The sequence below is a fragment of the Tachyglossus aculeatus genome, chromosome X1 (genome assembly GCF_015852505.1).
Source record: "Tachyglossus aculeatus isolate mTacAcu1 chromosome X1, mTacAcu1.pri, whole genome shotgun sequence".
Classification (NCBI taxonomy): Eukaryota; Metazoa; Chordata; class Mammalia; order Monotremata; family Tachyglossidae; genus Tachyglossus; species Tachyglossus aculeatus.
In genome coordinates, this window is record NC_052101.1 from 77352020 (window position 1) to 77369060 (window position 17041).

General features: G+C 40.5%; 1 protein-coding gene across 1 annotated transcript in view; it reads right to left on the minus strand.

The window, feature by feature from the left end:
• Positions 1 to 12935: 12935 nt before the first annotated feature.
• The window catches only part of CACNA2D3 (calcium voltage-gated channel auxiliary subunit alpha2delta 3), a 1043639-nt gene continuing 1039533 nt past the window's right edge, over positions 12936 to 17041 (minus strand). The window contains exon 38 of the mRNA XM_038772667.1: positions 12936 to 13356. Within this exon, the coding sequence (XP_038628595.1) occupies positions 13264 to 13356 (93 nt within the window). The 3' untranslated portion in view covers positions 12936 to 13263. The remainder of the gene's footprint in view (positions 13357 to 17041) is intronic.

Below are 17041 nucleotides of genomic sequence, written 5' to 3' on the forward strand. Positions count from 1 at the left end.
GCTGGGGAGTTTACAAGGTGATCAGGTTGTCCCACAGGGGGGCTCACAGTCTTAATCCCCATTTTACAGATGAGGGAACTGAGGCCCAGAGAAGTGAAGTGACTTGCCCAAAGTCACACAGCTGACAAGTGGCGGAGCTGGGATTTGAACCAATGACCTCTGACTCCAAAGCCTGGGCTCTTTCCACTGAGCCACGCTGCTTCCCCAGCAGCATAGTAGGTAGTTTCAGGTAGTTTCTACTACCATTCCAAACTAGGATGAAAGGTAACTGTTCTCGAGTAGCACACCTGAACAAAATAAGTTGAAATCATAGCTAAAAGTCAAATGTAGTAGCTATTAGCCAGGCTGGCTAATGAATTCACTTATTTTCAAAAAGGTGTCTTTGTGAGCCAATCTGGTCTGTGCTTACAACAAACTTCTGTGGTTCCATTTTAAAAGACTTGGAATTCCATGCCGACACCATCCAGATTCAAGATAATAATTGTGGTGCTTGTTAAGCGCTTATTATGTGCCACGCTGGAGTAGATACACATTAATCAGGTTGGCCACAGTCCTTGTCCCACATGGGGCTCACACTCTTAATCCCAATTTTAAAGATGAGGAAATTTAGGCACAAAGAAGTTAAGTGACTTGCCCAAGGTCACACGGCAGACAAGTGGCAGACCGAGGATTTGAACCCAGCTCCATCTGACACGCAGGCCCATGCTCCACCCACTAAATCATACTGTTCTATGACCTCTTACCTTAATGCGGTAAGCTTGATCCAAGCACCCTCCATTTCCACAAAGAGCAACATGCTTAGCCATCAGTGAGTTCCCTTGTTATAATAATAATAATAACATGTTTATCATTATTATACGCAGGGGTCAGAAGGGTGGTCAGCAGGTATCCTGTAATAATAATAATAATAATAATGGTCCTTGTTCAGTGCTTACTATGTGCCCAGCATTGTTCTAAGGGCTGGGGTACATAAAAGTTAATCAGGTTGGACCCAGGCTCTGTCCCACATGGGGCTCACACTCATCCCCATTTTACAGGTGAGGTACCTGAGTCACAGAGAAGTTAAGTGACTTGCCCAAGGTCACACAGCAGACACGTGGAGGAGCTGGAATTAGAACCCAGGTTCTTCTGACTCCAAAGCCCGTGCTCTATTCACTAAGCCATGCTGCTTCTAGACTGTCGATTTCCATTAATAGACCTGGCTTTGCTGTTTGGGACAAGGATTGCATGGACTCAGCTCGAACAATGCTCTCAACTTCCTGCCCATTTTCCAGGGCATTTTGGGGAAACAGAATGTACTTGGCTCTATACCCTTTAAGCCCTTGATATGTGTTCCAGAGAACATACCTCCCAATTCTGTTGTGTTGTACTTTCCCAAGTGCTTAGTACAGTGCTATGCACACAGTAAGTACTCAATAGATACCACTGATAGATTGACTGATTTAAGTGAAATTGTAGATAGCTGAAAATGCATCCAGCTGCGGCTAAGGGCACACAGAGAGGCTTGACTTGTAAGGGAAATTATTTCCACTGAGCAAGATCTTCCAAAACTTGTCCAGGTCCCTCTGTCCTCAATGCCTCTGTTTACATTCTAAACCATGTCATGAACCACATTTCAAATTCTTCCAGGGCAGAGTAATCCTCGAAGATGCTTATAGTGGTGTCAGTGGACTTTCCAGCATCTGCTTCTTACGCGTGGTATAAAGATGAGAAGAAAAGACAATTTCTTCATCCCCTAACTACATTTACAGACATCTGTAGTCATCCAAGGTTGATTGCTGCTTCAATAGGCTGAAAAAATTTCCATTGTAATACAATATTGAACCATGAAAGCAATGACAATGAATCCTATGGTAAAGAATTCACACCACATCAAGACTTTACGATTTTATGATTACTGAGCTTTAAAACTACTATTGTTAAATGATATGCTCTTTTTAGTCATTTTGCCAGTTGAGCAAACACTGAATCAGGTGCTGGGAAATAAAGGTAAAAAAAATTGTCAATTATCCATGTTTCTCCCAAGATTCTGTTCTAATCAGAGCAAATAATCAATCCAAAGAAGGAGAAATTCCAAGTCTTCATGCAATCATCTAAATTAAACTTGGGAATTTCACTAACATTTTGGGAGCTCAAGTTTGATCTTGGATTTTCTTTAAATACTACTATCACCATCAAGCCATGCTGAAACTAATGTAACCTAAGAGGCTTTCCTGAGTTTAGTCCTTCTTCCTGAACTGAAATCTCAAAAAACTTGCAAGTTTTCCCATGATTGCATAAAAAGCTCCAAGTGTTATAAGTTACTGGTAACTGGCAAGCAAACAACTCAGATTAATTCAAACCCACAATTTCAAATATTTACAAAGTTTGTCCTTTAATTCCAACATGCTTCAAAGTTGTGTTCTAAAGGTCTCATTGAGTCATGGTTGCATAATAGCTCCAAGTGTTATGTTAACTGGTAACTGGAAAGCAATCCAGTCCAATTAATTCCAAACCCACAATTTTATAAGTTTACAAACAAAGGTTGGACTTTAATTCTGGTGTGTTTCAAAGTTTTGTTCTAGAGGTCTTGTCCTTTCAGGAACAATGCCACCTTGTGCCTTCCCCTCACCAGCTGCTATCCTTTCATCTAATCTTTAATAAATTATTTCTGAAACCAAGAAATAGTTCTAAATTCTAAACTAGAACACATTAAGAGAGGGTCCATATTGTTTATGCCATGTGCTTTCACTGAATTGTGTTTTGCAACCTCCTGGGATTGAAAAGGTTCTCCCAGAAAGCCTGCATTCCCTTAAATGCAATAGGACAGCATTTAAAAACAAATTAAAAATGGGAGACTGTTCATATACCAATTAATCACATATATATCAATCACTTTTATTTAATGAGTGCTTATTGTGTGCAACAGAACAGAGCTGGTAAACATTTTGCCTCCCCACAACAAGCTTACGTAGCAGGGATTTCTCCTTTGCACATTAGCTTCCAGGATTCTAAATCTTTGGGATTTTTCTGAAAAGTTATGGAGTTCTAGGTGGGACATGAAAAATGAACCTAAAGGACAACAATTTTGATCTCCTCAGGGAAAGAGAACAAATGTCTTGTTATGGTTGTACTCTCCCAAGTGCTTGGTACAGTGCTTCCCACTTTGATAGGGAAATGACCAAATTACGGCCATATTTTGTCAGCTGTAATCTCCTACTATTACCTCATGTTCTAGACAAATAGTGCACTAAAATGTTATGAAAGGATTCACAGTATTTCCTACAATACTGGAGTATCAAGAGGCACAATTTGGAGCTATGGGAAAATTATTTCCCTATATTTGCTATAGTGAATTCCCTATAATAAATTGATGAAACTGTTTTCTTTGGGCCATTAAATAATAATAATAATAATAATGGTATTTGTTAAGTGCTTACTATGTGCCAAGCACTGTAGTAAGCACTGGAGTGGATACAAGCAAAACGGTTTGGACACAGTCCCTGTTCTACGTGGGGCTCCCAATCTGAACCCCATTTTACAGATGAGGTACAGAGGCACAGAGAAGTGAAGTGACTTACTCAAGGTCACACAGCAGACATGTGGAGGAGACAGGATTAAAACCCATGAACTTCTGACTCCCAGGCCTGTGCTCTATCCACTACACCATGCTGCTTCTTATGAGGGAAACTAGTCTGAAATTCTAGTAATTATCAACAATACAATGCACTTAGCTCTTCTATAGCTGTGTTTCATTGCGTGATTTGGATAGAATGCTATTAGGGAATTATAAAACACTTCCTACACTTCAAGTTGGACAGAAAACAAATGTTACTAGTGCAAGTAGAGATTCGGCTTTGGATGAACTAGTTGGGCACATTTGTGTGGAGTCTTTATATATACATATATATATATATATATATAATACATATATATATTTATATAGCATTACTATGTGCCAGGCACTATTTTAAGTGCTGGGGTAGAGATACAAGCTAATCAAATTGAGCACAGCCCATACTTTCATTCATTCATTCGTTCAATCTTATTTATTGAGTGCTTCCTGTGTGCAGAGCACTGTACTAAGCCCTTGGGAAGTACAAGTTGGCAACATATAGAGACGGTCCCGACCCAACAGCGGGCTCACAGTCTAGAAGGGGGAGACAGACAACAAAACAAAACATGTTAACAAAATAAAATAAATAGAATAAATATGTACAAATAAAATAAATAAATAGAGTAATAAATACGTACAAACATATATACATATATACAGGTGCTGTGGGGAGGGGGAGGAGGTAAGGCGGGGGATTGGGAGGGGGAGGAGGGGGAGAGGAAGGAGGGGGCTCAGTCTGGGAAGGCCTCCTGGAGGAGGTGAGTTCTCAGTAGGGCTTTGAAGTGAGGAAGAGATGCTTGGCGGATGTGCGGAGGGAGGGCATTCCAGGCCAGGGGGATGACGTGGGCCGGGGGTCGACGGCAGGACAGGTGAAAACGAGGCACAGTGAGGAGATTAGCAGCAGAGGAGCGGAGGGTGCGGGCTGGGCTGTAGAAGGAGAGAAAGGAGGTGAGGTAGGAGGAGGTGAGGTGATGCAGAGCCTTGAAGCCGCGGGTGAGGAGTTTTTGCCTGATGCATAGGTTGATTGGTAGCCAAGCCACTGGAGATTTTTGAGGAGGGGAGTAACATGCCCAGAGCGTTTCTGCACAAAGACGATCTGGGCAGCGGCGTGAAGTATGAAGTGGGGAGAAATAGGAGGATGGGAGATCGGAGAGGAGGCTGATGCAGTAATCCAGTCGGGCTAGGATGAGAGATTGAATGAGCAGGGTAGCGGTTTGGATGGAGAGGAAAGGGCGGATCTTGGCAATGTTGTGGAGGTGAGACCGGCAGGTTTTGATGATGGATTGGATGTGATTCCCCACACCCCACATGGGGTTCACAGTATTAATCCTTGTTTTACAGATGAGGTAACCAAGACACAGAGAAGCCAAGTGACTTCTCCAAGGTCACACAGCAGACAAATCATGGAGCCAGGATTAGAACCCAAGTCCTTCTGTCTCCCAGACCCATGATCTATCCACTAGGCCACGTTGCTTTTCTGAGTCATTCTCAGTCTGCTGCTTCTATGAGTCCAAGATTCTTCCTCTGGGTTATGAAACTGTACGAGATGTACAGAACTGTGCCAGCATTACTGTACAGTACAGAACCCCAGCTTTACCTACTGCCCCACCAGTATTTCACTGTACCACACCTTTACAGTGCTGCATTTAATGCAGTAAAATAACACAGCTGTTCATTTGTTTTTTACTGAGAAGCAGCGTGGCTCAGTGCAAAGAGCACAGGCTTTGGAGTCAGAGGTCATGAGTTCAAACCCTGGCTCCGCCAACAGTCAGCTGTGTGACTTTGGGCAAGTCACTTCACTTCTCTGTGCCTCATCTGTAAAATGGGGATGAAGACTGTGAGCCCCCCCGTGGGACAACCTGATCACCTTGTAACCTCCCCAGCACTTAGAACAGTGCTTTGCACATAGTAAGCACTTAATGAAAGCCATTATTATTAGCATTATTATTATTACTATGAAAATACACCCAATACACAATAATAATATAGGAATTTGCATTACAAAATGTCAGTCATGGTGGTTTCTTTGAATCATGTACTCTTACACCATTAACTGCCAGTGAATCAATGATTTCTGTGACATACTTTTTCGAACACACAAGATTGTACTGGAAAACAATTATAGCAGAACTAGGTTAATATGAATCCTATTACTCCGACTAGATAGCTACCAACTCTATTGAGCCTTGCAAAAAACCACACACCCAGTTGAGTAAGATGAGTAACAATGTAAGCTACTTGTGGGCAGGGAATGTAATTACAAACTCTGTGATATTGTATTCTCCCAACATCGCTAAAATCTGCCCTTTCCTCTTCATCCAAACTGCTACCATGTTAAGGAAGCAGCATGGCTTAGTGGCAAGAGCCCGGGCTTGGGAGTCAGAAGTCGCAGGTTCTAATCACAGCTCTGCCACTTGTCTGTTGTGTGACCTTGGGCAAGTCACTTCACTTCCCTGGGCCTCAGTTACCTCATCTGTAAAATGGGAATTTGAGACTGTGAGTCCCACGTGGGACAGGGACTGTGTCCAACCCGATTTGCTTTTATCTACCCCAGGGCTTAGTGCAGTGCCTGACACATAGTAAGTGCTTAACAAATACCATAATTATTATTAGTAGTAGTATTACAATCACTTATCCTATCCAGCCTAGATTACTGCATCACTGACCTCCCAACCTCCTGCTCTCCCCACTCCAGTCCGTACTTCATTCTGTTCCCCGGATTATCTTTCTAGAACAGTGCTTTGCACATAGTAAGCGCTTAACAAATACTATTATTATTATTATTATTACAGAAACGCTCAGGACAAAAACAAGCAGCAAAAACGTCTCACTCCTCCTCACCTCTCCCTTCTCTCTGCCCCACAGCACTTATATATCTGTAATTTTATTTATTCATATTGATGTCTGTGTACTTGTATTGATGTCTGTCTCCCCCCTCCAGACTGTGAGCTCGTTGTGGGCAGGGATTGTCTCTCTTTATTGCTGTACTGTACTTTCCCAAGGACTTAGTACAGTTCTCTGCACACAGTAAGCACTCAATAAATATGAATGAATGAATGAGTGAATGAAAAAGCTCAGTACAGTGCTCTGTACACAATTGGCATTCAATAAATACAATTGGTTGATTGACATGCCAGGAAAATAATATAAAAAATTCATTCTTCGCTGTGTTCTTTTGAGATGGGGAAGAGGAGAATAGAGATAAGCTGCTCATTTTTTTTACTGAGGTTTTGAGTGGTAATTTATTAATAATGCTCTTGCACTTCCTTGGCCATGAAGGCCTTGAAGAAGACAGAGCTGGCATCTTTCAAGGGACAGAGTTGACAGTTCTATAGCTGCTTTAATACTGATGCTCACACCAGGGCTGGGAGTGCCTTTCAACTAAAGTGTTGTTGGCAACTCTTTGAAGGGCCTTAGAAAAACGCTTTTGTTGCCAAATGGCATAGACCGCTGGCAGCCAAAGCCCATCCTCCCCTGGGGTCCAGGATAAGAATAAGGGAGGGAGGCAGAGACGGTTCCCTAGGCTTTTTTCTCTCCCCCCGAGCCTGGTAGGGCATATGGTTAATTCCCTTACCAGCTCGAAGTGGAGAATTAAGTTCATTAAGTAATACAACAGCCAGCAATGAATTAGGAGTACACAATTTTGAATACCTCAAAAAGGAAAGAAAAAAGAATCATTTATTTTTGTCAGTTCTAATCCCCTAAACTATGATTTTCTCAATTAATCTTCCCCAATTCTGGCTTTCATCCTGAAAACTGATGTGATCCTACTGATGGGATTCTATAATGAATCTGCAGCACACCAACTAATTTATTAAATTCACCTTTTCTTAAAAATAGTTTTTTCTTGGTTCTACCCAGGGTTTCACTCAGTTGCTGTGATTTTGAAAGGAAAATGGAGATTAAAGGAAAGCTATTCTTCTTGCTGTCAGCTGAAAATGACCTGAAACCCTATGACCTGAATATACAGCCAAAAATTCAATAAAACCAATGTCACCTAACTCCATAACAACAAACATGGTGATTTCTCATTCACTTTGTTTAGCAGCATGTTTCTTCCTGGCTCAGATCTCTCACTAAAGTCAGAGACCTCTGTTTGGTAGAGGTGGTACTGAGTTGGGGATCAACAAAACACAAGTGACTGACGCAAACAAGTAGGTTTGTTTTTCTGGCAGTGTTGGTTGGCTTTCTGCCTATAGTCCTTTGTGTCAGAACATTATATATGGAAGGAATGTGTTTCTCAGTAGCCTGCGCAGGCTCTTTCTCAACATATGGAATACTGAGGAAGTACCACAGGATTACAAAGATGCTACCAATATCACCATCTTCAGGATAAAAGGGGAGAGAGCTATATGTGGAAACTATCCTGGGCTCTTACTGCTCTCCATTTCCAGCAAGTCCCTAGCCGTAGCCTTTCAGCAGTGAAGACTATCATTAACCATGTGCTCTCAGATTCTCAATGTGGTTTCGTACCACACTGTGGCACAGAAGATCTTTGCTGCACTTCAGATGCAGAAGCGGAGGAAACAAAATCAAGCCCTCTGTTTGTGGACCTTCAGAAACATCTGATCTCCTTAGTAGACATGGATTCTGGCAATTACTAGAATTGTTTGATTGTTCTGGACAAAAACAGAACTCCCAGACATCTGCACTGTGGTGAGTTAGCTGGACTGGAGTAACCAAACAGTTTGGACAGAAGAGATGCTTTAAGGACACAATAAAACTAAATCTTAAACAATGCAACAAAGAAGCATAATGCTTGGAGGCAACAGGAAGAGAGACTTCAGTCAGGGGCAGAGCTACTAGAAAGCGGAAGGCCACCTTGGAGTAGGATGATCCTTGAAGCTGATCATGACACCAAAGGGGAAAACCATGGGCAACAAATGCAAGAAACAAATGCAACAGTGTAGCAAGATGCATTTATTACTTGCACACAATGTGGAATGGACTGTTTCTCATCGGTCAAACTCATCAGCCACACTCCTATGAGCTACACAGTGATAAAATTACTCTATTCTTCTTGCTGTCAGCTGAAAATGACCTGAAACCCTGTGACCTGAATATACAGCCAAAAATTCAATAAAACCAAAGTCACAAGACCAATAAAACCAATAACAAGAAATTATTACTATATTTATTACTCTATTTATTATTACTCTATTTATTTATTTTATTTGTACATATTTATTCTATTTATTTTATTTTGTTAATATGTTTTGTTTTGTTCTCTGTCTCCCCCTTCTAGACTGTGAGCCCACTGTTGGGTAGGGACTGTCTCTATATGTTGCCAACTTGTACTTCCCAAGCGCTTAGTACAGTGCTCTGCACACAGTAAGTGCTTAATAAATACGACTGAATGAATGAATAAATGAATAAAATCTTCCCATCAATAGCATCACCTATAATGTCCCAAGGACAGGTAGGCATAATTACTATCCCGACTGGATTACTGCATCAGCCTCCTCTCTGATTTCCCATCCTCCTATCTCTCACCACTTCAATCTCTACTTCACGCTGCTGCCTGGATCATCTTTGTGCAGAAACGCTCTGGGCATGTTACTCCCCTTCTCAAAAATCTCCAGTGGCTACCAATCAACCTACGCATCAGGCAAAAGCTCCTCACTCTCGCCTTCAAGGCTCTCCATCACCTCACCCCCTCCTACCTCCCTTCTCTCCTTCTACAGCCCAGCCCGTACCCTCCGCTCCTCTGCTGCTAACCTCCTCACTGTGCCTTGTTCTCGCCTGTCCCACCATCGACCCCCTGCCCATGTCCTCCCCCTGGCCTGGAATGCCCTCCCTCCGCACAACTGCCAAGCTAGCTCTCTTCCTCCCTTCAAAGCCTTACTGAGAGCTCACCTCCTCCAGGAGGCTTTCCCAGACTGAGCCCCCTTTATCCTCTCCCCCTCCCCATCTCTCCCACCCTACCTCCTTCTCCTCCCCACAGCACCTGTATATATGTTTGTACAGATTTATTACTCTATTTATTTTACTTGTACATACTTACTATTCTATTTATTTTATTTTGTTCATACATTTTGTTTTGTTGTCTGTCTCCCCCTTCTGGACTGTGAGTCCGCTGTTGGGTAGGGACTGTCTATACGTTGCCAACTTGTACTTCCCAAGCGCTTAGTACATTGTTCTGCACACAGTAAAGCGCTCAATAAATACGATTGAATGAATGAATGAATAATTAATCAATCAGTGGCATTTATGGAGCCCCTACTGAGTGATAGTTTTGAGCAAAACATTGAACTATTCACTTGAGAGACTACAGCAGAGGGAAGACACTTTCCCTGCCCTCAAGAAGCCCACAATATCCATATGTATTTGATGGAATGTTTGTTCTTTCTGGATTCTGTCTACAGAAATTTTATTTTTCCCCATCTCCTCTTATCCACCTTCACAAAAGAAAATATGAAATCCTTAAAAACAAAGAAAAATGGAAAAGAAACCTTTCACATGGTCTGAGTTCCCTTGCCCAGCCATTCTCACAGACTCCAGGGGCCCAGATGCATCTACGGATCCATGGTGGAAGGGGAGGGTCAACATCCAGAATTTTAAAGGTATCTATAGTCATCCATCAGCTCAAATAATTTCTCTCTGATATCAGGCAAAGCACATAGAACACTATTTTTTCCTGTTGAGGTATGTAAGCTCAGTCCCACCATATCTGACATTCTCCCACTTAAACCCAAACTGTTCATTGTCTTGAAGGACAATAAAGAGATGTGTTTCATCTTTTCATCTTCCTCTAAAGCCCAGAGCCATGAAAAGCAGGTACAAGGAGATGAGGGGTCTTTAGGCAGCTGATTGCTCAGTCATCTCCTGGAGATGGTGATGGAGAGATGCAGCAAGAGTCCTCCCCATTAGCACCATTTGCATGGGTTGAAGATACAGTGTTAATGACAGGGTGAATTTCTATATCAATTGGTTGGGGATTGTTCAAGGGATTACGGGTTTGCTATTCTACATTGTATATTCTATTTCTCATTCTGTATCAATTTACCACTTGCTAAAAGGCTATCAGTTTGGTATTCTATCTATTTCAGACTAACCTGCTTGCTGGAGGGAATATAATAATGATATTTATTAAATGCAATCCTATGTGCCACAGTGTAAATGCAAGATAAGCATATCAAACACAGTCCTTGTCATGGGGCTCACAGTCTAAGCAGTAGGGAGATCAGATATCTTATTCCCATTTTACAGATGAATCTTAGACTCATTGCTTTTCTACAGATTTTGCAAATCTGATACTCTATTTTCATATTCCATATTCATCTACTTCTTGTTTCCTGCATTATATGCTCTTTGCTTTTTGGTTTTTAAGTTGCCAGGAATATAATAATAATAATAATAGCGTTTGTTAACCGCTTACTATGTGCAAAACTCTGTTCTAAGCGCTGGGGGAGGATACAAGGTGATCAGGTTGTCCCACGTGGGGCTCACAGTCTTAATCCCCATTTTACAGATGAGGGAACTGAGGCTCAGAGAAGTTAAGTGACCTGCCCAAAGTCACAAAGCTGACAAGTGGCGGAGCTGGGATTTGAACCCATGACCTCTGGCTCCCAAGCCCATGCTCTTTCCATTGAGCCACTCTGCTATTATGCTAAATATGCTATTTTATTCCTATTTTTATTGGTTTTGCTATTATGAGACCTGAGGGCTATGTTTGAATTCTGTCTCTGTGTTGCATCTAAGGCATTGTAAATTCACTTTTATATTTAGCCTGTTCATATCAATAAGGAATCAAAGTATGTGTTGGCTTTCTCTGGCCCCTGCATGCCAATCTAATCAATTGGGCTTTATAGATAAAATGCATAGTGAGCGAGACAAGGCTGTTATAAAAAAAAAACACAGATTGGGCTAAAGGAAAGTTAAGGAAGTATAGGGCAGGAGGGTCTATATCAAGACAAACCCTGATCTCTCCTGACTGTGTCTGTGCAATTCAAAACAACTCTGCCACCTCTGTCCAACCCAGGAGAAAGTGAATGTGGAAATGTGGTTGTGGTAAGATCAAATTCTGGTCTCTCATGACCTATTTCCGTGTGGATTTCCACCATACCCTTGTCACCTTCATTCCAGGTTTCTCCTCAAATTACAATAGGACCCACTGGTAGATCAGTTCTCAAGTAATTTACAAGGGCCAATGCATTGTTCTACATGAAATACTGCTGATACTGGTACTGACAGTATCGTTTACCATTGCTAAATGAAGCATTCATCAGGCCCATTCAGATTCAGATTCACTGAATCCGTAGTTAGGATTTTCTATTTGCCCAAGTGCAACACTAAATTATGTAGACATTGCATTTGAGATTCAATCATGTTAGGACCATTTTTTTCATTTAATTAATAGCTGCAAGACCCTAAGCTGTTTGTTATTTTATGTCCAGGATATATCTTTTCTAATGTTCATATTACCTGAGTTTTTATCTCTGCCTACACATGCAGATTCAAATAATTGAGGCCCAGAATGTATTTTGACCTCAATTACCCAGATATTTGAAGCATGTAGGATTTGGGGGCCTCCAATATCTGGATATAATGAGTAAAGTATATAACTTGTTTTCAATTACCTGATCATTCACACATTTAGATCCACGAATAAACTCTTGGAACTACTATTCTTTCTTATAAGTGAAAATAATTTTTTAAAAATCTTTGTGGAAACTGTCCTTTTTTAAAAAAAGGTCAAGAACAGATATGTCTATCTTCACAACTAACATTGAATATTATGTAAGATTCCAATGAGAGATATGGGAACTCCAAGTATTCCCAAGGAATTTTTGTCCTCAGATGACAGTTTCTTTCTTTATTTACATCTTTAAAATTTTAAGGATATTGCTAATTTTTAATTCAAATTCAGAAATAGTGGAAATCAATATTTGAAGGATTCAGTGACTAAATTAGGACTTTGATTGAATATATCATCTATAAATCAATATGTAAATATAATAAGATTTAGCTTACATGCTTTTAACTCCTTTCCATTCACTTTATTATGAGATTTTTTAACTTTATTTGAAAAGAGTGTTTTGATGCAATAATCCAATGAGCTGTTGAATGCTTACAATAAATACCAAATTTTGCTATGTGTGACTGTATTTTGAAATATGGTTATCTATAGTCTATTCCCTGGCATCAAATTCTGATTCATGGATTTACTGTAAATAAACCAAAAACAGTTCTAACTGCTAGAAGAGCTGTTACTTATTCAACATAAGAAATGAAATGTATTTTCTGAATTGCATTCTAGTTATAAAATAGGGTTAAGTCCCTTCTACATTTTTAAAGAACGGAGTGGAAACCCTAGTCAGATGAAAAACAAACTAGGAAATTATGATTTTAATATACTTTATTTAAAAAGTACACAGTTTTAAATTGTTTCCAATGAGACAAAGCAGAAAGAAATGGCCACCTGCGTCTACCAGCTGATGTCCTGTTTCTGATGAAGTGTGATTATCATGGAAATGTTACATTTGCATGACTTGCAAAGTAAAAAGATATACTTTTTTGTCAACATATCTTAAAGAGTTTATATCACCCACAGTTTAAAATCATGAAATGCTGATGTTTGGACTATATTTCATTTCTTCTATGTTGCACCATATTTCAGTTCACAGTTTATCCATGTATTAGCATGCCAAAGAAGAAATCAGTCAGTGTCACCTTGACAAAAGGGTTAAAATCAGGGGAATCAGAATCAGAATAGGTTTAGCATTAAGGCCCAGGACTCCACCACATTCTCTTGCATTCTCCTAAAGAAAAAGACAAAGTCTAAGCATTAATATTTAGAAGATGCTCTAGCATTAATCAAAGTTCAACTTTCCAGGTACAGTATTGGCTAATACAATGAAATCAACCTGAGACTCCCAATGCACAAGCCCTGTTAGCAAGAAAGAACCCTTGCCTATATCACAGTCTGATATTAGCTGCAAAATTAGAAAGCATAGCTTTTAAAAATATATTTGTTCATAATGTTTTTAAACAAGTCTTATATTGTCATGCAGAAACTCAGTATTTCTAAACAATATCTTATGTTTTGATATAAAATGTCTGACCAGATTTTTTGGACATTATGCAATATCATCATTCACATTTTTACAGGTGTAATTCCTCTAGTGATCCAATGTATTTCACTGTGAAATTTGTATTCCTAATTACTATATATAGTAAAATAGCTTGGTAGTGAAGCAGCGTGGCTTAGTGGAAAGAGCACAGGCTTGGGAGTCAAAGGTCATGGGTTCTAATCCCAGCTCCACCACTTATCAGTTGTGTGACTTTGGGCAAGTCACTTCACTTTTCTGTGACTCAGTTACCTCATCTGTACAATGGGGATTAAGACTGTGAGCCCCACATGGGACAACCTGATTACCTTGTATCTACCTCAGGGCTTAGAACAGTGCTTGGCACATAGTAAGCGCTTAACAAATACCATCATTATCATTATTACTAGAGAAGGGCATAAAGTGCTCAAGATGATTGCTGTATGTTTCGGGTTTCAACTCTTAAACAGTCACAAAATATGAAAATAGTTTTCCTTCCTATTTGAAGATCATTCTTATCCTATTGACATGGGTGTAGCTGAAAATGCTGATGAAGTACTAGCAGTAGCAACTGCACTGTGTATTCTGCTATGTTCACATGGTTGCTGCCTGTAGTGCCTCTTGTTGCTTTTCCTTTTGCCCCAGTTACATGATTTTCTTGGCCTGTTTTCTTTTTCCATGACTGCAGAATGCCAACTGGTCAGCCAGATGTCTTCCTACATTCAGTTGCAATGGCCCAGTCATTGTCTGAGGCTGCTTCTTACTGAATTCTTAAGGGATTTCCTTTGGGCACTTTATTTCAGCTTCACATTCAGCAGCAGTGTTTGGGTATACTATTGTCAACCATCCTCTGCATTTTTCTACCAGAAAAACAATGTCAAATTGGGCAGTGTTTCACTACTCATAGGCTGACTTTGTTTCACGGCCTTGTTGTTTGTGATCCCATATTGCCATTTCATATTGAACATCAAATGGGAAAATATTAAATAAGTGTAGCTGATGCAATTGTTTCAGAAGCCAGATATGATATTCCTTCAATCATACTTATTGAGTGCTCACTGTGTGTAAAGCACTGTAGTGTGCCATGGGTATAGGCCTCAGACACATACTAAAGGTTGACCAGCACTAAAGCACTCCAGTAAGAAATTAAGTGCTAGGGAGCATACACCAGAAGCACATGGTCCCAGTTCTCAAGGACCTCACAATGGACAAATACTAATTTGCAGTTTGTGCTGGAGCAATTCCATTCTAGTTTCTCTCAGTGCTGATACATTAGCTCTTTACCTGCCTGGTTCACATGCAAAAAGTGCTGTACTTTTTCTAGGGGACAACTGTTCTCGTCGTCACATGGTGCCCTAATTTTCCATGACATAATAATTACGTACTTAATGGTACTCATCTTCTAAAGAGTTTTGATCTTCAACAGTAAAGGTCAACAGTCACGGTCTTCTGATGTTTCTCTTCCTCTTAGATTATGAGCCCCATGTGGGTCTGGGACTGTGACTGATTGATTATCTTGTTGCTGCCCCAGTGCTAGCCATAGTGACTTGGCACACAGTAAGCATTTAATAAATACCAGAATTACTCTAGTGAAGAATCTGGTGGGTCATATTTGGCTTAAGAGAAGTAGGCAATTTTTAGGGACCCTGTTTCTAGTCCTTTCCCATTCGGAGTACGCAGTGCATTCCTGAAACGGACTGCTCAGTAGTAATAATATTTATTAAATGCATACTAGCTGCAAAGCACTGTACTAAGTGCTGGGAAAGAATACATTGGTAGATATTAGTTAGACATGGTCCCTGGCCTTCAAGGAAGTTGCAGTCTAAGGATCAGAATGTAGGGTGTTGGAAAATGGCAGTGCTGCTTCTTTAGAATCAACATCCTGGGCCACTTACTTTGACAGGACTTTCATAAGGGAATACTAGCATAACTCCACCAGGCATTTGCATTGTTAAAAAAAAATAGCAGGAAAAAGGTATTTAATAAAGGAATACACCTTGGTTCCAGAGTCACAGAATTCAGGGAACTGGGTGCTCACTAAGGAGGATTAGTTATGGCTATTATCTATCTTGTTCCAATTAAGAATGAGGAGAAAAGAAGAGAGAGCAGGAGAACCTGAAATGTGGTCACAAAGAGCTAGTTAGGAAAAAAAATGGAAATGTATATACTGGAAAAGGCATTTCCAATAAGGAGGAAAATAGCTCCTAAAAATTCCTTTTCTCCCTTCTGTTTAGATTGGGACTCCCATGTGGGACAGGGACTCTGTCTGATCTGCATATACTGTACCTATCCTAACACTTGCTAAAGTGTCTGTCTGACACATAATAAGTGTTTCACAAGTACAATTTAGCTACTGAAGCTGTGGTTTAACTGGAAAGAGAGGGAGGACCCTGTTGTATCATTCTGCAAGTATATGATTGATTTTTCTAACTACCAGTCTGTATGCATAAACTGAGAGAGAACACTCCTTTGGATTTGAGCACGATGTCACTGACTGTGAGATTTTATATGTCTGTGTGGTTGTAGCTGATAAGCAGCATGGCTCAGTGGAAAGAGCTTGGGCTTGGGATTCAGAGGACGTGGGTTCTAATCCCAGCTCTGCCACTTGTCTGCTGTGTGATCTTGGGCAAGACACTTAACTTCTCTGTGCCTCAGTTACCTCATCTGTAAAACGGGGATTAAGACTGTGATCCCCACGTGGGACAACCTGATTACCTTGTTTCTACCCCAGAGCTTAGAACAGTGCTTAACACATAGTAAGCACTTAACAAATACCACAATAATTATTATTATAAAACCAATTCTTGATTGTCAATCACTTCTGCAATATATACCTATAAAGACTGTCCTTTGCTGTATAGCATTTGTTATCCACAGTGCTTGACTGGGAGCCAAAATCTTACTGAAGTTTCTGTTCCCAGATTATCACTCCATTTATGACTGCTACAGCTCAGACTGACCTGTCTTTCACAGGTCACATCATTTGAGGCTCTGCTTCATTTTATCTTTAGTATCTCTTCTGTTGCCCTTTTTGACAAATTTCCCATTTCAGTACACCATAAATGTGGGTATTCAGCAGTTGCCCATTCTCATCATATGTCTAGCCTAATAAAGGTGTGATGGGATGGGGGCAGAAAGAGCATGGCTTAGTGGAAAGAACACAGGCTTGGGAGTCAGAGGACATAGGTTCTAATCCCGGCTCAACCGCTTGTCTGCTATGTGACCTTGGACAAGTCACTTCATTTCTCTGTGCCTCAATTACCTTATCTGTAGAATGGGGATTAAGACTGTGAGCCCCATGTGGGACAACCTGATTACCTTGTATCTATCCCATTGAGAATTTCTATAGTACAATAAGGAATATGGGGGAAAATGAAGATATAACAACGTGGAAGAC